This window comes from Grampus griseus (assembly GCF_964374135.1).
Source record: "Grampus griseus genome assembly, chromosome: 20".
Taxonomy (NCBI): Eukaryota; Metazoa; Chordata; class Mammalia; order Artiodactyla; family Delphinidae; genus Grampus; species Grampus griseus.
In genome coordinates, this window is record NC_139014.1 from 53,182,695 (window position 1) to 53,201,525 (window position 18,831).

General features: G+C 56.1%; 1 protein-coding gene across 3 annotated transcripts; it reads left to right on the forward strand.

The window, feature by feature from the left end:
• The first annotated feature begins 538 nt into the window (after positions 1–538).
• FLOT2 (flotillin 2) lies at positions 539–16,186 on the forward strand. 3 transcript variants are annotated; one of them, XM_082679942.1, is made up of 11 exons: positions 539–699; positions 6,049–6,130; positions 9,173–9,263; positions 12,308–12,431; positions 12,874–12,992; positions 13,111–13,224; positions 13,326–13,445; positions 13,535–13,749; positions 14,161–14,344; positions 14,653–14,802; positions 14,918–16,186. In XM_082679942.1, the coding sequence occupies exons 1-11, from the start codon at positions 651–653 to the stop codon at positions 14,954–14,956; spliced, it is 1,287 nt and encodes a 428-aa protein (XP_082536068.1). In that variant the 5' UTR covers positions 539–650; the 3' UTR covers positions 14,957–16,186. The 3 variants fall into 3 exon arrangements, with proteins under 3 accessions (XP_082536068.1, XP_082536067.1, XP_082536069.1); XM_082679941.1 differs by lacking the exon at positions 9,173–9,263 and adding an exon at positions 11,281–11,371; XM_082679943.1 differs by lacking the exons at positions 539–699; positions 9,173–9,263 and having other exon boundaries at positions 6,057–6,130.
• Positions 16,187–18,831: the final 2,645 nt, after the last annotated feature.

The window sequence follows — 18,831 nt, forward strand, 5'->3', positions numbered from 1 at the left end:
GGGGCGTAGTGTGCCAGATGCGGCTTCTCAGGAATTTGAATTTCGTATTTTCCAGGCCCTACCCTCAGGAATGCTGATCAGCCCTGGATGAGGGCCTGGGAATTTGTGATCTGATGCACTGCCAACACTGACAATTACTCAGCCGGGCCCTTTTCGACCGTGTAGCTAGGTAGTTGCATTATCCCCTTTTTCCAGAGGCGGGATTAGGCAGCCAGGTAAGGGACTCGCCCAAGGTCTCCCAGCTAGTAAGAGCAGGGGCTGAAATTGGAGCCCCGGCAGGCTGACTCCAGGGCCGGCCGCTGTAAGGTGGGTGCTGGGAGGTGAGAAAGGGCAGGGCGGTTGTTATCGAGGCGCCCGGCGGGAGTGGAGGGACGCCTTTGAGGGCTGGGCCCCGCTATGGCGACCCCGTGCCATAAAGCGTGTTGACCGCCGCGGCTTGAGCTCTGGCTGCTTCCCTCGACACGCCGGCCCCGCCTTCCGCCGCCACACTTCCGGTGGGGCCGCGGCCGCGGAGGGGCGCGGGCGGGCGGCCGCTGGGGGTGGCGGGATAGGCTGGGCGCGGCCGGCGGTGCGGGCGGGCGCGGGTTGCGGGCCGGCTGCTGTTGTCCAGGTCTCTGCGCCCCCCGAGGGCCCTCCGTCCCGCCGGCGCCATGGGCAATTGCCACACGGTGGGGCCCAACGAGGCGCTGGTGGTTTCAGGTGAGCGGGCAGTGAGCGAGGGAGGTGGGTCTGGGACACCCAGGGCCTGGAGGGTGTTTGGGGCGGGGGCTGTGCCTGTGAGGGCGGGGGCCGGGCTGGGGAGCGAGCAGGGAGGGGCCAGGCTGGGGAAGGGCTCCGGGGGTGGGGCCTGAGCCTACGGCGTTCCGGGCCGCACCTGAGACCCCTTCCAGAAGGGACCCTCCCCCCAGTACTCCCATTTGCCGTGCTCTGCGCCCTAGGGCACGGGCCAGGGTCTCCCCCGACCTCCCCCGCCCTGAATGTTTAACCGTGTTTATTCCCTCCTTTCTCTGCTTCCTCCCCTGACAGGGTCTCCCCTGTGGCCTAGGGGTTCCCGAACTGAAGCCTTGGGGTTCCGGGAACAGTCTGGCCGGATGTCAGCGCCTGGGACGGGGGTTGGGTCGCAGGTGCACGTCTGGGGAGGGACCCTGGGCATGAATCCTTGGGCTCTGGGCACAGACCCGTTAATTCCCAGCAGGCTGGGTTTGCTGGGGTTAACTGGCACTGCCCGCCCCAGGGACGCGGGTGCGGCCTCTACAGAAACCTGGCTCTGTGTTGCTCTGGTTGCAAAATGCTGCAGGCTCCAGAACTTCTGTGAGCTTAGGTGGGGCTGGGGGACTGCAGTATTGGGGAGGGGAGAGATATCTTGCCTTAAGGCTGCTATTTAAATTGTATGTTTGGGTATCTTGGGAAGTGGCAGAAGCCTTTCAAGCCACGAATTCGTGCAGCCCCTGGCACGGGTGCTGGGGAGAGGCTGTGTTTCCTGACAGCTTGGAGGCCTGTAGCTGCAGGAATCCCTCATATCTTCCCACTGTCAGTGTGGCTTCTCCGCCTGTGCAGAGTTGTTAGGGCCGGCTGCAGAATGAACAGGAGAGGGTGGGCTGTGCCAGGGCTTGTAGCTGCCCACCTTTGAGAGGTGTGATGAATCCATTGGGAACTTTCACCCCAGAACATGGCCTCTGGCTCAGTTTGGATCTCAAAATCCATCTCTCCCCTGCGACGGGAAATCCCCAGTCTCCCTAACTAGCACCTTACTCCAGTGGGGGAATTAAGATCCTTCACTTCCCTAGGAATTCCCTGGTGGTCCAGTGGTTATGACTCCATCCTTCCACTGCAGGGGTCCCGAGTTCGATCCCTGGTTGGGGAACTAAGATCCTTCACTTCCCTGAAAACCAGAAGGGATAGCCTTGGGGTCACCAGGGAGACCCCCAGAGAGCACTGAGGCCAAACCTGCTCCTCTGTAAGAACTGGGCCAGTCTCCCAGCTACCACTCCTAAAGAAGGTTTTTAGAAACCCAAATCTGCATTGCACTTGGTTTTTCTTGTGGGATTTCTCTCTAGAATCCTAGTGGCGGGGGGCGGGATGGGGGTGGGGGAGCCACTCTTCCGGTTTCACTGGATCTCCTAATCCTGAGGAGACAAAAGGTCCAGTCCTGTCTTTGTGGAGATCCTTGAGACTGAGGGGCAAGAGGAACCCCTGAGATGGGCTGCTCTGTGCCTTCCAGTTGCCAGGAACCTGGTCCTCTGGCCAGAGGCCAAGGCAGTGCTAGCTTCGAAGCTGTTTTAGGGGTGCGGAGAGGAGGCCATGCTGAGAATTAAGAGGACTGGAGTCAAGGGAGGGTGGAAGAGGAGAGAGAGAGAGAGAGAGAGAGAATGCCTGGCATAATATTACCTTCGGATTTGAGATGATCCAGCTGAGCTGTGGCTCTCTCTAGCACGTGGACTCCCAGCCCAGCGCCCCCCCGCCCCATTACTTGGGCCTGCATCTAAGTCCAGGGGCATCTCACACAGCCTACTTTCAGAAGGAGGATGTTGATAGATTTCATGCATCTTTTCCTCTTGAAAAGTCTGGAGGTTCTTCTTCCTGTGTAACCCCGCTCCTTCATTCTGTAATGTAAAATTTTTTCCTCTGTTTCCGCTTTTGGGAGTTTAAAAGGGGAATCCAAATTCCATACACCTTTCTCTCTTCTCTACAGTAGGTCAGAAGTTCTTAGCCTGGAGTTTGTGGATTGAATGTAGAGGTCTTCGTATTTGGATGAGGGGAGAATAGTACATTTTTATTCACACTAACCTAAACTGATATTTAGCGTTTCTTATGATTATTAACGTCAGCAACAATCCATGATAGTATTAGCAGGTATTTTCCTACCATTCTGCCTTTGTTGCAGGTACCGTAAGAACCATTTATGCTCATCACTACTTTGAAATTAAGCCAGTTGTTAAAATATCTACCACGAGATCTTATTATTTAATGTATTACACAGAGCACATATTACTATATCACACATTTGGTGGTTTTAACATTTTGGTAACTTTAATTTGTTTCTTCTGTATCTTGTTTTATGCATTTGTGAACATTTGGCCATTACCAGACTACTAAGGGGGATTTCGACTGAAGAAATGCCCCTTGTATGGGAGCTCCCTGGTGGTCACCTGGTTAGGACTCGGCGCTTTCACTGCTATGGCCCGGGTTCAATCCCTGGTCAGGGAACTGAAATCCCACAAGTCACGCAGCACCGCCAAAAAAAGAAAAATCCCGCTTGTAGAGTTGTAGATGGTCTTCTTGACTAGTAGGAAGAAAAGGGTGGAAGAGGGGCAGGAAGGGAAAGGAGTGTTCCTGAGAGGGTGGACTGGCGCCTGTGTTTGGGGAGGGCTAAGAGTAGGACAGAGGTCATCATGGGATATTTTTTGATTTTTCAGCTTGGTTGAGGACAGAGCAAAGGAAAGCAGGTTGAGTTAGAAAAAGTGAGCTAACATTAGGAGAAACTTCCGGGTCTGGAGACAGTGAGAACTGGGGAGGTCAAGGAGGGGCCGCCTAAGCGTCCTCTTTTGGGAGTGGTGCTCAATGTGACCAGGAAGCTGGGGGGAGGAAGATGCCTTCCAGGGGAGGAGGCTGCTGGGGGCGGGACAGCCTGGCAGTCCCAGCTTCCTGTTGTTGCTACCCCTGGGAACCTGGCCATGTTGCCCTTGGCTGAGGCCCAGCCTGAGCCGAGACAGCCTGCTCCCAAGGTCAGAGAATGAGTTAAAGGTAAAGGGTGGACAGCCACCCTGGGGTCCCCCACCCCCATCCCGCCCCGCGCCACTACCACCACCCCTCCCACAGCACACTGAGAAGTCCCCGGGGGGGCGGCGGGGTGAGGAACGAGGAAGTGATGGCTACTCTAGAAGTTATCTCAGGACATGAACCCCTAGGTCTGGCCTGGGTCACTGCAGGAGGCTACCACAGCAAGGAAGCTGTGCCCCAGCCCCGACCAGGCCAGAAGAAGTGGAACAAGCTGTGGTTTTGGACCCTCTTCCGGTTTCACTGGATCCCGAGATGGTTTGGGTTTCAAGTTGACTGCTTGTCCTTAGCGGCTTCCCTTACCCCGTCCCCAGGGCAGAGAAGCCTGCAGCGCCTTACCTTGAGCAGCGGCCCCGAGAACCCGTATCTCCAGGACCTAAGACCTCTTCCTGCCCCTGTGCACGCTGCGGGGCTGCTCCTGGCCCCTGGGCCTCGGGCTCGGCTGCTCGCACCCTGTGCATAGAGCAGACCAGGACACAGGGCTGGCCACTCCGTGGGCCGTGCCAGACACCGGCCCTCTGACTCGGCAGGCCCGACGCTCCTGCGGGGTCCTTGTTCCTTTGCCTCCGCCTGTTTAAAACTTGTCTCTGGTTTGTGGTTCTCTCTGTTGTCTGTGCTCGGTTGTCGGCCTGACCACCCACCCAAACCCAGGCTCTAGACCTGCAGTGTCCGATATGGTAGCCACAAGCCACAGGTGGCCACTTAAATTTAAGTTAATTAAATTAAAATGCAGTTCCTTGGTTACAGCCACCACATTTCAAGTGCTCAGTAACAAATGTCCCTGGTAGGTGCTTTGTTGCACAGCACAGCTGGGGAGCGTTTCTACCCTCGAAGGAAGTTCTCTTGGACAAGACTACTCTAGGAGTCATCCCCCCACGTGAACCCCTAGGGCTGGCCTGGGTCACTGCAAGAGGCTGCTTCTACCCAGCCTCCCTGACCCAGGTATCTTCCTCCCACTGCAAAGTGGTGTTTCTAAAATGCAAATGTAACTGTTGCTCCTTAGCTTAAATGACTCCCCCATCACTCAGACACACACACACACACACACACACACACACACACACACACACACACACACACACACACACACACACACACACACACACACACACACACACACACACACACCCTGTCCTTGGCCTGATACCTAAGACACTCCATGATCTGCCCTCTGCCCCTCCACCCTGCCTTGTCCCCTCCCAAGGGGCCTGAGAGACACTGTAACCCAGATATACAAAACTACGCCCTGACCTTTGACCATGGGAGGCAAACACCCTAAGGCTTTCCTGAAAACCCGTTTGTGAACGAGGAAATGATGACACCCACTGGCATTTTCCCCATTACGTTTCCTTTGAATCGTCTGTTTCTGAACATGTCTGCACTGCAAGTGAACAGCCCCTCTTGCTTTTACTGAGTTTTCTTGAACTTGTTGAGTAATTTTGGCATCAGCAGAAGGGTTTGTGACAAGAATTTCAAGAATTGATTTTTCTCGTTTCTGTATAGAGAGCTGCCGTACGTGTCCACGGCGTGAATCAGGTCGTGGCCAGGTTCAACATGCTGTTTAGTTGATACACAGTTTTTCCAGGAATCACTTCCTTTTTAGGCCTTTTCCCTTTCTCTTTTCCAGTTGGTACCATGAGTTGGGCTCTGTTATGAGGCCTTGCCTTCCCCATCCACTCCCACAAGAAGAACGAATTCACTCTGAACCCCTGGGAGTAGAGAACCAGCCTCACTGTTGGACACGAGCAAGGCCCCAACCTTGGCTCAGAGTCTGTCTTCCGTTAGCCTCCCACCCGCATTCCCTCTGTGACTGCACTCACTCTGATAACAGGCGAATCGCATAGTATGACCATCATCCCAGGAAAAGGTCCCTCCTCCTAGTCTCACCTCTTTTAAGATAGGAATTTTATCTTCATCTCTGTTTCCCTAGCATGAAAAAATATTTGTTTGCCGAATGGATGGTTGAATCAAAGATGGAAGCTTTTCCATTCACTCCTGCCCACTGACCTCTCATCTGTTCTCTGAAAGCACTTACATTCAGAACTACTCATTGGCTACCCTCCTTTCTATGCAAATTGCCTGTCTACCAAACTAGATCCCAAGGCCCTTCAGGGCATACCTTCCATTTATTTGTAACCTCAGCACCTGGCACCCAGCAGTGGGAGTTGTCAAGTGTCAGAGCAGGCGAAGGCCCAGAGCTGCTGTTGGCGGCATGGAGGGTAGACAGACCCAAGAACTGACTGACCAGCAGTGGTTTGCTTTGCTCTCCAGGGGGCTGTTGCGGTTCTGACTATAAACAGTATGTGTTTGGCGGCTGGGCCTGGGCCTGGTGGTGTATCTCCGACACTCAGAGGTAAGGGCCTGGGGGCCAGCAAACCGGGCATCCTGGTGGGCAAGGGAGAAAAGGGTTTCCATCCTTACCCCCTTCACCCCACAGGTCAGCTAGAGCATCTACCACTTGCTGCCTTCCACTCTGGGGGGCGGGACCTCCTAAGAAGCAGATGAAATGGGTTACACAGGGATGCAGGAGGTCTGTCTGTGGGCACCTCCTCCTTGGTGGGTGTGCTTTTTTCCATTGAGGGCATCACTTCTGTCCCAGAGAATTCAAGCAGAATGCTAATGCCCTGATTCTAGCTCAGAGTTATTCGCGAAGCCTTAATTACACACCTGTTTGGAGTGGGTCTAAGAAGGGAAGAAGGGCTGAAGGGACCCCTTACACAAACCCTCACCTGTGCAGGCCCTGGGACAATGCAGGCAGGGCCTAAATGGCAGAGAATGGATATACAGTCTAAAGGGGCTCTGACAGCAGCGTGTTAAAGGCAAGGGGTAGGGATCTAAGGAATTGGCTCTGGGGCCGGGCAAGACGGCTCTGGACCTCCTAAATCAGTCTGGAGAGACTTACTCGGGGAAGGGAGGTTTCAGCTCCCCAGAGGGCCCACCGTCAGGCTCTACCTGCTGGCTTTCCCAGAGCCTGCCGCAGGGGTGGACTTGGCCTGGGCCTCTCCTGCCCCCTCACTGCCCACCCAGGAGGAGATGAGGCCCGGGCACCTCTCCACCAGCACCCCTTCCTGACTATGGGAGATCAGGCGAGGGGCCCAGATTCTTCCAGGCCAGGACCCAGGCAACACAGGCAGTAGAGCTGCGAAAGTGCGGGCATGTTGGCGGCGGTGGGGGTCATCTGAAGGGGAAGCAGCAGAGATTCCAGTGAAATCCCCTTCCTGGACCCCAGCCCCACCAGTCAGCAGAGAGATGCCCCATGGCCACACTGAGCTGCTAGTGCTTGGGGCTTCAGGGAGTCTGAGGGTGTTGGCTAGTGTCAGGGGCATGGGAAGCATGTCACCGCTTTTAAACTTCACTGATTTCTCACTAACCCCCTCCACTGTTCCATCTCTCCCCGCACCTGGCCCTGCCTGAGTTGAGGGATCCCGGGGGACTCTTCTGGCCCAAGGCCAAAAGTGTCAGAGAGTAATCAGTACTGGTCACAGCTTCCTCTCAGGCGGATCCTAAGCACTCCTGAGGGGGCCAGTTGGCCTGTCAGAAGCCCTGAGGTGCCCTCCGCAGAGACACTGTCACCCCACCCCACCCGCCATGGGGCGACAGAGCATCTTGTCAAGACACCTCGACATACAGCCATGCCGAGAGAGTTTGCCATTTGCCCAGAGACCTGTCCTGCCTGGGCATCCACTGCTGGGGCAACACCCAGCAGCCCTTTCTCCACATCCATGGTCCCCGCTCTGTCTTCTTGCTCCAGGGAGCAGAGCCCCAAGACAGGAGGGCCAAGCTCCTCTGACAGCAGGCTTGGAAGTGAGGGGTGGGGGCCCTTGTCCTCATCCTAGGAAACTGATCTCCCACATCCAGGCTCAGCATCCTCCCTCTGGTCCCACTTGCTGGGTAGTCTGAGCCTGCAGCCGCTCCCCTTCCTGGGCCCTGTTTGGGGCAGCCCCTTCCCCAGCCCCTAGCCTGCTTGGGGGACATCTCCACAAGCTGGGGCCTTTATTTCCCTAGGCTGGCAGGAGCCTCTCAGGTCAGAGTAGAGGTTTCTAGCCCAGCCTCCCTTTTGAGATACTTTCCACAGCCATCCTACATGTCACCCTCCTTGGTGTCAGCCATTCTTCTCCAGAATCAGGGAAGTTCCTCCTGCTGCACTTTGCTGCCACATCCTGTCCTGTCCTGAGGCCCTGATGTGGGCAGCTCTCTCTCCCTTGCCCGAGTGATTCCTCCACCTCTGGCATCTGAGCTGCAGCCTCCCTCCTTCGCTCCCTTACTCCCTCCCTCCTCCCTCTTTCCTGTCCCCCTCTCTCCTCCTTCCCCAAAAGAGAGCTTGGTGGGTTCCTGTCTGAGCTGGGTCTAGAGTCCTCTCAGACCCAAGGGTGCTATTTTTAGGGGCTCGAGTGAAGGCAACCTTTGCACATCTGCATGGCTGGAGCCCCCAGGGCTGGCACTGCGAGAGTAGAGTTGGGGGATCCACATTGCCTACTGCTCCCCGTCCCCCCAGTCCACCTGCTTCTGCTCCGTCACCTCAGCCTCCCTCCTCCCTTCCTCTGGTGTAAGGAACCTTCCATGCTGTCCACAGCCTGGCCTCCGCCTGGCCCAGCACCCTGCACACACTCTCACACACGCTGCCCTAGGAAGGCCCAGCTGGGGGGGGCCAGGTAGCTTTGAAGCACTTGGTTTCCTTTGCCATGACTCTGTGCTGTGCCCAGCTCTAGAAATTCCAAAGTGAACGACTCCGTTGTTTCCCAGTTGTTGTTCCTGTGACTATCCTGGCAGGGGCGCACTTTCTGCCCCAGCCTTCCTGGACACGCCCTTCCCCCTGATCAGAAAATCCAAAAATCTAGGGAGGGGGCTTTTCTGGCCCTAAATTGCCTTCTTAGTGATATGAAGCACAGGCCTTGAGGGTTTGTGCCCCCAGCAGGATTCAGTATTTTCTGTGGCTCATTGATCCCCAGAGTGGCCTCCCCCGCCAATTCTGGAAACACAGGTTAGCCTGTGTCCGGAGGGTGGAGCTGAGGCTGTCTCGCAGATTGTGCCAGGAATCTCCTGGGAAAGTGAGGTGGTGGGTAACCCAGGTGCCCTATGCACAGGCCTCCCAACCTCAGGTCACAGGCCCAGGGCATTGGCAGCCTTTTCCTCCAGCCCAGTAGCTCCTCACTGGAAGGGTATGGGGGCTAGAGAAGAGACCCAGAGGCCTCAGGCCAGCAAGGGGGTGTCTCTGTCCCCCAACGGCCCTAGGCTGAGCTGGCAGCGGGGGGAGCTGAAGTGCTAAGAGCAGCCCCGCCCCACCCCCCAGGCGTCAGGCTTTGGGTGCTTGTCTGGTAACCACTGTGTGTGTTTGCTGTGTCCCCTCCTACCCCTTCCTGTCCCTACCTCTCCCCACCCCCTGGCTGCTCCTCAGACTGTCTCTGGAGGTTATGACCATCCTGTGTCGCTGTGAGAATATTGAGACGTCGGAGGGGGTCCCGCTATTCGTAACAGGGGTTGCACAGGTAATAACCCACCTGCTTCCCTCCTCTGTGTCTAACCTTCTCTCTTCCTGCCCTGCGGGGCCTGGCAGGCAGGCGCCGGATGGACTCCACTTCTGAGAGTGTGCCTCTCTCCCCTCTGCTCCCACCTCTGCTGTTCTGGGTGGCAGGGTGGATCCCTACAGATCCCCAACTCCCTTGCCCTCGCTCACTGGGGCTGCTAGCGGGGAAAGGGCGAGGGCTTCTGGAAGCTCTGCCCAAGTCTGCCAGTGGGGGTCCTTGGATGACAAGCCTAAATTGGGAGTAAGTTGAGGCAGGAGACACAGGCCCTCTAGTGACAGAGCTGGGCTGTCTGGGCGGAGGGTTCCGGCCTAACGACTCCTACAGAAGTCCTAGCCCTCCAGGCACCACGGAGCCCCTTGCCAGCCCCTGCTCCAGGCTGACACCTCAGTGTCAAGCCCTAGTCCTCCCTGCAGGGCCAGGAGATGCGTCCCAGGGGGAGTTCTGTTCACCCCGCCACTTGACGCCCCCCAATTTCCTGCCCCTAATTTGTGTTGAGGGACCTTTGAGCAGATCTCTTGTCACCAGACTTCAGCTTCCGCATCCGTGAAATGGGGAGAATTACGCCCTCCCTGTGCCTTGTAGGAATATTGGAAAGGCGAGTAGAACAATATGAGGGCGCTTTGGGATTTTCAGGGAAGAAGTGCTAGAGGAACCCCATCTGTACCATGAACACGATCTCATGATCTCACTTGGAAAAGCAAGTGACCTGCTGTCTCACTCCTCACTGCCACGCAGCCGTAGCTATGAAACCCTTTCTTGAGCAAGGGCGTTGAGCAACTCCAAGTGCTTCCTTCATGACATGCAAGTTCCCATCTTCATTGCTTCATTCACCAGCTCCCTGTTGAGCACCTTGTCAGCTCCAGGCACTGAGGAGGCAGCGATGAACATCAGAAAACCCCTGGCTTCTCAGAGCCTGCATGCTGGCAGGTCCCCAGGCTGGAAGAGACCTACATGTCACCTTACCCATCCCCTTCCCTCTCATGAAATTGTCTTCCAGCTTCTCAGGCAAAACCCCGGCACCACCACACCGTTCCTCACCCATCGTGTTATCCCTAATGGGAAGGGGACTGTCCCCATCGCACCCACCCCTTGTAGCCACAGGAGGGAAGGCCTCAGGGCAGAGGCCTGAGAAGAAGCTCAGAGCGCCTTGTGTGGAATGAGTAGGGTCCAGGCCTCTCTCGACCCGCTTCCAGAGCAGCCTCATCTCCCTCCAAACCCACGTTCTACTTGAAACGGCTGCAAACGCCCAGGTCCCTTTTCAGCTGGGTGCTGTGGACCCTCGAGGACTCAGGTTGTCTGGGCAGAACAGCTCTTCGTAGGATTAGTGCTCCTTGGCCAGGAAGCTCTAGTGTGACCCCAGCCCTTTCCCCCACTGGCCCACCTGGCCCCAACCCCAGAGGGTGGGCTTCAAGTCCTAGCCTGTTGCCAGGTAGAGGGACCAGGCCGGGATTCCCGCGCAGGGGGCAGACTCGCAGCGTGCCAGGCTACACGGCAGAGCTTTCTCAGCAGCCTCCTGGGGCATCCCAGGGTGTGAGCAGACCCAGGGAACAGGTGATGGCATCCCTGGACGGCCCGCACAGCACGGCCTAGAGGACCAGCATTGACATGCTGTCCCAGGACACACACACAACTACATCTGTAGACTCTGCCCACCCCCGATCCTCCAGCCCAGACCACCCACAGCCAATTCTCCTCTGCTTCCCTTTCCCACTCCTCCAGCCAGGCTGACCTGAGCAGAGGACACGTGTGCACGTGGGTAGCACACTCCACTCCTTCCTGTGAGCCCTCTGCACCCCACCCCCTGCCTGCTTTCCCACCCATCTCCTCACATGCTCCCTGCTCTGACCCCTTAGAGGGTCCTCCCCCGCAGCAGGACCCCTGGCCCATCCCAGCCGGAGCAGTGAGGTGTCGCACTCTTTCCCCGCATCCCAGGCCCTGGGCCCCCAGACCCATGTCCCTGTTTTGCGTTTCTTGGCAGGATTTCCCTAGAGATTATGACGTTGCAGCCCCGCTGCGAGGACGTAGAGACGGCCGAGGGGGTAGCTTTAACTGTGACGGGTGTCGCCCAGGTATAGTAACTCAGCAGCCCCGCGCATGTCCGTTGAGCTGCCTCGTCCCCATGCTGGGGTTTGGGGGGGAGGAGGAGAGGACGGCAGCCAGGGGCAGTCTCCCTCCAGCGCCCCTGCCCCCGCCCCCCCTGCCAAGAGTGTCATCGCCACTGGAACGCACTCGGCCTCTTGGCCGCCCAGCAGGACTAACAGACACCCCTTCTCTCCCCAGCGGGCCCACGGAGGACAGAACCAGTGCTGAGAACTCCTGTCTCACTAACCCCACCCCGTTCTTTGCAGGTGTCAGAAATGCCAAGCCCCAGACTCCAAGCCTACCCTGTTCCCTGGGTAGGGGGCTGCAGGGTGGGGACCAGAGGGCGAGGCCACGTGAGGCAGGGGAGCTCTGGAGTCGGAGGCCGCGTTATCTTCCCAGCTCAGTGCCTGGCCAAGGGGCTTCCTGCTCTCCAGAAGCCCACACAGGGCAGGTTCAGCCATGTTCTAGGCCTCTGGTGAGGGGGTTGTCGGCTTAGTGCCTTGGGAGAGAAAGGCAGGAGGATGCCCACCCTCGGTGGCGGACCCCGGACCTGTCTCCTGCCCTGTCCCGGCTCTCTTTCCTAGTCTGTCTGTCTGTCTGTGCCCCTATTGCTCATTCTCCTTTTTGCAGAGACCTGCAGGCTGAGGGGCAGAGAGTGGACTGGAGGGGTAGTGGGGAGCCCCAAATGCCCAGGAGAGAGGCCATGGCAGGGCCTGGGGCTGCCAGTGAAGATGAAGCTTCTCAGTATGAGTTCCTCCTGTCTTCTCCACACTGGAGGCCTCAGACAGACTCCACCCCCTCCCAGCCCCTAGGCCTCCAGGTCCTGAAAAGGAGGGGAGGGGTACCATCACCATCCTCCTGGGTCTGGGGCCTCCGTCTGCCTCCCTCCAGCCTGGCTCAGGCGCCTCTGTGACTACCGGCAGGTGAAGATCATGACCGAGAAGGAGCTCCTGGCCGTGGCCTGCGAGCAGTTCCTGGGCAAGAGTGTGCAGGACATCAAGAACGTCGTCCTGCAGACCCTGGAGGGGCACCTGCGCTCCATCCTCGGTGAGGCCCTGCCCAGCCCAGGGACCCCTCTGCTGCCTTCAAGGAGCCTCACAGTGTCCCCAGGCCATGGCCAGGGAGGGGACAGGGCGAGCAGGGGGTTCTCAGTCCCACTGAGAGGCTTCTAGCTGAAAAGCTGATACCTTTTCCGTCAAGTATTTCCTTTCAAAACATGAGGTGACTTGAGTGAAGAGGAGGGCATTGAAGTGGGGGGGAGCGGCTGCCAGTCTGGTCAGGCACCTGGTGCTGCTTGGGACACTTTTCCTCATCCTGCCTGGACCCTGCAGGAGGAGGCTCAATGTTAGACACTGTTAAGAAGAAACCAAGGAAGACCCAGCTCTGACCGCGTGACCCCTGCTATACTCAGACCTCCGCCTGCACGCCTCCCCCCTTTCCCAGCTGGCTGGGCCCCTGGGGAGCCAGCCCACGATGCTTCTGCCCTCAGGGACCCTGACAGTGGAGCAGATCTATCAGGATCGGGACCAGTTTGCCAAGCTGGTGCGGGAGGTGGCAGCCCCCGACGTCGGCCGCATGGGCATCGAGATCCTCAGCTTCACCATCAAGGTGCAGTGTGATGGGAAGCCTGTGGCCTCTGCGTCCATCCGGGAGTGGGGAGCTTGGCCAGAGGAGAACCTTTATGCCTCTGACTGTTCCCAGGGATGACTCCCCCTTCCCTCCCCAGGACGTGTATGACAAAGTGGACTATCTGAGCTCCCTGGGCAAGACGCAGACCGCTGTGGTACAGAGAGATGCCGACATCGGAGTGGCCGAGGCTGAGAGGGATGCAGGCATCCGGGTATGTGGGCTTTCCTTCCCAGCCCCAGGGACAAGGAGCTCAGGGGTGGTGGGACCACGGTTGCTCAGGGGACCCTGAGCACCTGCCCCTCCTGCTCCCAGGAAGCCGAGTGCAAGAAGGAGATGCTGGACGTGAAGTTCATGGCAGACACCAAGATCGCCGACTCCAAGCGAGCCTTCGAGCTGCAAAAGTCAGCCTTCAGCGAGGAGGTCAACATCAAGGTGAGAAGCCGTAGGGCATCCTGAGTTGGGGCTCAGGGCCCAGGACTTGGCAGCCAGCCTCTGACATGCTGACCACACTCCCGCCCCAGACGGCTGAGGCCCAGCTAGCTTACGAGCTACAAGGGGCCCGTGAGCAGCAGAAGATCCGGCAGGAAGAGATTGAGATTGAGGTCGTGCAGCGCAAGAAGCAGATTGCAGTGGAGGCGCAGGAGATCCTGCGCACAGACAAGGAGCTCATAGCCACAGTGCGCTGCCCCGCCGAGGCCGAGGCCCACCGCATACAGCAGATCGCCGAGGGCGAGAAGTAGGTGCCGCTGGGGCCCGGGCTGGGGGATTAGTCCAGCTCCTCTGCCACCCATGCACTCCCTCCACTCCTGACCGAGCTTGGGGGCCCCTTCTCCCCCACTGTGAAGTAGGAGTGACCCGCCTCCCCCACGGGATTGTTGTTAGGAAGACTGAATTAGATGTAGGAGGTTTAAGGGCCTGGTATGGTGCCTGGCACAGAGGGCACCTCTGCTTGGTCCCCTCTCTCATTTGCATCTGGGAGCCAGTGCCCTCTCCTTGGCCAGATCCAGAAGGCCAGGGCACCCCCCTCTCGTGGGTCCCCCACCCCTGACACCTGCCAAAGCAGAGTCTCGGGGTTTGTTGGCCCCCAGGCAAGGCTGGAGGGGCCCCCGGCACTTCCCACTGATCCTGCCCACCCGGGCTCCCCCAGGGTGAAGCAGGTCCTCTTGGCACAGGCAGAGGCTGAGAAGATCCGCAGAATCGGGGAGGCGGAGGCAGCAGTCATCGAGGCGATGGGCAAGGCGGAGGCTGAGCGGATGAAACTCAAGGCTGAGGCCTACCAGAAATACGGGGACGCAGCCAAGATGGCCTTGGTGCTGGAGGCCCTGCCCCGGGTGAGGCTCCCACCCCAGCCTGGGACTGGCTGGGCAAGCGCTGGACTTCTCTGGACTTTGTCCGTAACACAGCGACAGGCTGGCTGGGAGGGTTAAATTGGGGAGTACTCAGCAGTGGGGAGAGAACCCCACAACAGGCATAGGCTCATCCCTAACCCACTGGGCCATCTGACCATGAATTGCAAATGAAGGCCACCCAGGCTACACTGGGATTGGGTGAGGTAGAGACGGGAGGGAGAGATGCTGGACAGGGCAGGTGGATGGAGTCTGAGTACCAACCAGCTCCCCTCCCGCCCCCCGCCTCCTAGATTGCTGCCAAAATCTCCGCCCCCCTGACCAAAGTCGATGAGATTGTGGTCCTCAGTGGGGACAACAGCAAGGTGACCTCAGAGGTGAACCGACTGCTGGCCGAGCTGCCTGCCTCTGTGCACGCCCTCACGGGCGTGGACCTGTCTAAGGTGGGTGTCTAGCCATCTGCGGTGGGTTGCTGGGCAGCCCAGTGGACTGGCCCAGGCGGAGCGGCCGGTTGGGGGCCCCGGAACCAAGGCCTCATGGCATCTCCCATCCTTGCAGATACCGCTGATCAAGAAGGCCACCGGTGCACAGGTGTGAGGTCCCGAAGGCTCACACCGTTCAGCAGCCACCGCCCCCTCTTCAGCACCCGTTTTAGTACCACAGGGACAACGGGAACGTTACTGACTCTGGTGCCTTATTTTGTAGGGACCAGGACTGCTGCGTGTTCAGGCCTCTGGCTGTCTTCCCTTCTCCCCTGTCTCTGTCTGTCTACATCCTCTTCTCCTCTACCCCACACCCTCATTTTCACTGCCACATTTGTCTGGTTTGTCTCTTCCGCCCTTATCTTCCTGTACGTTTCTTCCTTTGTCTGTTTGTCTTTTTCTCTCCCCTCTCCTCCCATCCTCTACACACATCATGTAGTTTAGGCTGAAGATGTTGAGTATAGTCATTGTCTGTCTGTTGGGGGGTGGCCCTGCTGCTCCTCAGAATCCTGGTGCCTTGAAGTTTTCTGTGCATCTGTCCATCCACCCTGTGGCCCCAGCCAGAGCTTCAGCATGGGTGCAGGGATTCTGGGTAGGACGGCCACCCTGCCCTCTCCTGGCCTGGTCCCTGCCCCCAGGAAGCCCCCAGCCTCGCACACTCTGGCCCTTCTCGGCCCAGGTTATCTGTGGCTGCAGGCCCAGGGCCAGCACCATTCACTAACCCCGTGCCCAGCCCCAGGCCTGCTCTCATACCTTACCTCTTTCTCCCCCGCCCAGGGGCACGGAGGGAAGGCCTCCTGTGTAGAGCAGCTCCCTCAGTTTACTACTGCCTTAGGAGGCCCCTGCTTGTGCTCAGGGAAGTCCCCTTCATGGACATGTCCCTACTAGGTGGAGCGGGGCTTGGTCCCAACTCTGCTAAGCCCTTCTGGGATCAGGATCTAGCCCTTCTGGAGACTAGAAAGTGTAGAGACCCTCTTCCTACCAGGGCTGTACTGTCCTGGGTGTCGGGCTGGGCCCTTCCAGTGGGCAAAGCTATGGTACCCTATACAGAATCCAGTGCTGTAGACTGGCCAGACTCCACACCCCTTGTGCCAGCTTCCTTCCTGGCCAGAGTGACTAGGTTCCAGCCATGGGGAAGCAGCCCAGTCCTCTGTGTCCTTGCTCCAGTGGAGGCAGAAGAGCCCAGGACCCAAGCATCCTGTGGTCCCAGTCCCCCACCCCTTGCCCTGCCCCAGCCTGTGTAGCCGTTCCTGCATGTGGATGCTGCATGTGTGGTCTGGGGCTTGGATGCTGCACTGCCCCGCTGCCCATCCCTTCTGGTGAAATAAAGATCTGGTTATGCCCACACCCTGTATTGTGTCTTTTGTGAGGGGAGAGACTGGGAAGCAAGAACCAGCCAGGTCCCCCAGCCCCTACACCCCTTCAGCCTGAAAGCTGCACTTTGCCTGTTCTTCCCCACCCTAGCCACTGGGGGGCACCAGCACCCAGGCCATGCCCCCTTAGCATCCTAGAGCAGGGCCGCCATCGCCCAGGTGCTGAAGCCAGACCTGAGGCCAGGGAGACCTGGCTCCACTGCAGACAGAAGACGGAAGGTGCTGCCAGGTTCACTGCACCCCTGCCCATCCTGAGCCCCACTCGGTAATGGAGACTGTTTCTCAAGAGCGTGAGCCCTGGAGTCAGACTGCTTGGGTTTAAATTTTAGTTCTGTTGTTCATCACCTGTGGAATCTTGGGCAGGTAGCTTCATCTTTCTGGGCTTCAGTATTTGTATTCATTTTACAAATTTAATGCTTCCTATGTGCCAGGAATTGTCCTAGATGCAGGGGAGACTGCAGTGAATAAAACCAATCCCTAGCTTTTAGAGCTTACATTCAGGCGGGGGGAACAAAATAAGAAAAACTAGATACACACTATGTTAGATAATGGTATGTGCTAAGGAGGAAAATAAACAGGGAAAGGAATAGGAAGTTCGGGAGGGTGTTGAAACTTTAGTGTGAGGAAGGCCTCATTGAGAAGGTAGCACTGAGGAAAGCAAAGGAATGAGTCATGCAGATACCAGAGAAGAGCTTTCTGTCCAGAGCCTCTGACACGGAAGTGTGTCTGGCATGACTGAAAAACCAGCAAGGAGGTCAGTGTGTTTGGAAGTGAGTGAATGAATGAGCAGTGGGGTGAGTGGTGGGAGATGAGGTGAGGATGGAAACCTGTTTCTGGTTCATGTAGAATCTTAATGGGGCCTATTTTTGCCTTTGCTCTGAGATGGGAAACCACTGAAGCTCTTCGAAAGAGAAGTGATGTGATCTGACACATGTAAAAAGATCATTCTAGGCACTGAGACAATCCAAGGGAGACAGGAAAATCTTTTCCAGAAATGGTGGAACAACTGAGTCTAAATGAGAAAAAAATTGGGACTTCCCTGGTGGTCCAGTGATTAAGACTCCGAGCTTCCAACGCAGGGGGCGAGGATTCAATCCCTGGTTGGGGAACTAAGATCCCACATGCTGCGCAGCAAAAATACATAAATAAATAAACGAGAAAAAAATTGAGTCACAAGCCCTACCTCATTCCATATATTGATACAAAAACTAGTTTGAGATGGATTATAGATCTAATGTAAAAAATCAAACCATAATGCTTATAAGACAAGAGGGAAATGTTTCTGTGACCTTCGCACAGGCAAGATTTCTTAGGACAAAAACAACAAAAATAAAGCACTAACCATAAAGAAATTAGACCATCAAAATAAGTCTCTGTTCATCAAAAGAAACTTAAAGTGAGAAGGCAAGCATAGTCAGAAAAAACATTTACAGTATGCGTTTCTAACAAAGGGCTTGCATCTCATTTAAAAAGAGCTCCCAGGGACTTCCCTGGCAGTCCAATGGTTAGGACGCTGCGATTCCAGTGTCGTGGGCCCTGGTTCGGTCCCTGGTCAGGGAACTAAGATCCCACAAGCGGCTGGTGTGGCAATAAATAAGTAAATAAAAAGAGCTCCCACAAATCAATAATAGAAACACAACACAATACGAACGTCACTCTTAATGCTCTGCTGAAAATAGAATGGAGAGGGACAGTTGCTTCTTACCTGTATTGCAATAATACAGGTGAAATATGATGGTAACTTGGACCAATGGGGGCTGGTGAGAAGCACTCAGATTCTGGATCTATTTTGAACTAACGAGAGTTGCTGACATTGGGTATAAGAGAAAAAGAGGGGAAAGAAAATGCCCTCAGTATGCCACGTTCATGAATGTAAAGACAGTATTACAGGGACTTCCCTGGTGGTCCAGCACTTCCACTGCAGGGGGCACGGGTTTGATCTCTGGTCGGGGAACTAAGATCCTGCATGCCACACAGTGTGGCCAAAAAAACAAACAGATTCAGTATTGCAAAGATATAATTTCTCCCAAATTGGTCTATAGGTTCAATATAATACCAATCAAAATCCCAAGAGATTTTTAATTGACAGACTAATTCTGAAGTTATGGGGAAATGCCAAAGGACCAAGAATAAGCAAGACAAGCTTGAAAAAGACTAAAGTCAGAAGATTCGAACTATCAGATGTCAAGACTTTTAAAGTTTTAGTAATCAAGACAGTGTGATACTGGCACTTGGTAGACCAATGGAATAGAACAGAAAGTCCAGAAAAAGACCCACACTTGTTTTATGACAAAAGTGGCAATGCAGAACTGTGGGGAAAAGACAGTCTTTTCAATAAACGATACTGGATATCTGGGGGGGTGGGGATGGTTCTTGACCTTGAACCTCACACTGTACATGAAATCACTTCCAGATGGGTTGTGGATCTAAATGTTAAAAGTAAAACTGTAAAACATATAGAAAATAACAGAATATCTTCATGACCTTAGGATAATCAAAAAAGTTTTTTAAACAAGTCAAAACTCAATAACTATAAGAGCAGAATTCCCTGACGGTCCAGTGGTTAGGACTTGGCACTTTCACTGCAGTGGCCTGGGTTCAATCCCTGGTCAGGGAA

What these genes read in the sequence shown, in the direction of transcription:
- FLOT2 (XM_082679942.1), top strand. Translation starts at nt 651, where the DNA reads ATGGGCAATTGCCACACGGTGGGGCCCAACGAGGCGCTGGTGGTTTCA. An exon ending in TCGTAACAGGGGTTGCACAG is followed by an intron (nt 9,264 to 12,307) that starts GTAATAACCCAC and finishes GACTACCGGCAG; the next exon opens with GTGAAGATCATGACCGAGAA. An exon ending in AGAGGGATGCAGGCATCCGG is followed by an intron (nt 13,225 to 13,325) that starts GTATGTGGGCTT and finishes TCCTGCTCCCAG; the next exon opens with GAAGCCGAGTGCAAGAAGGA.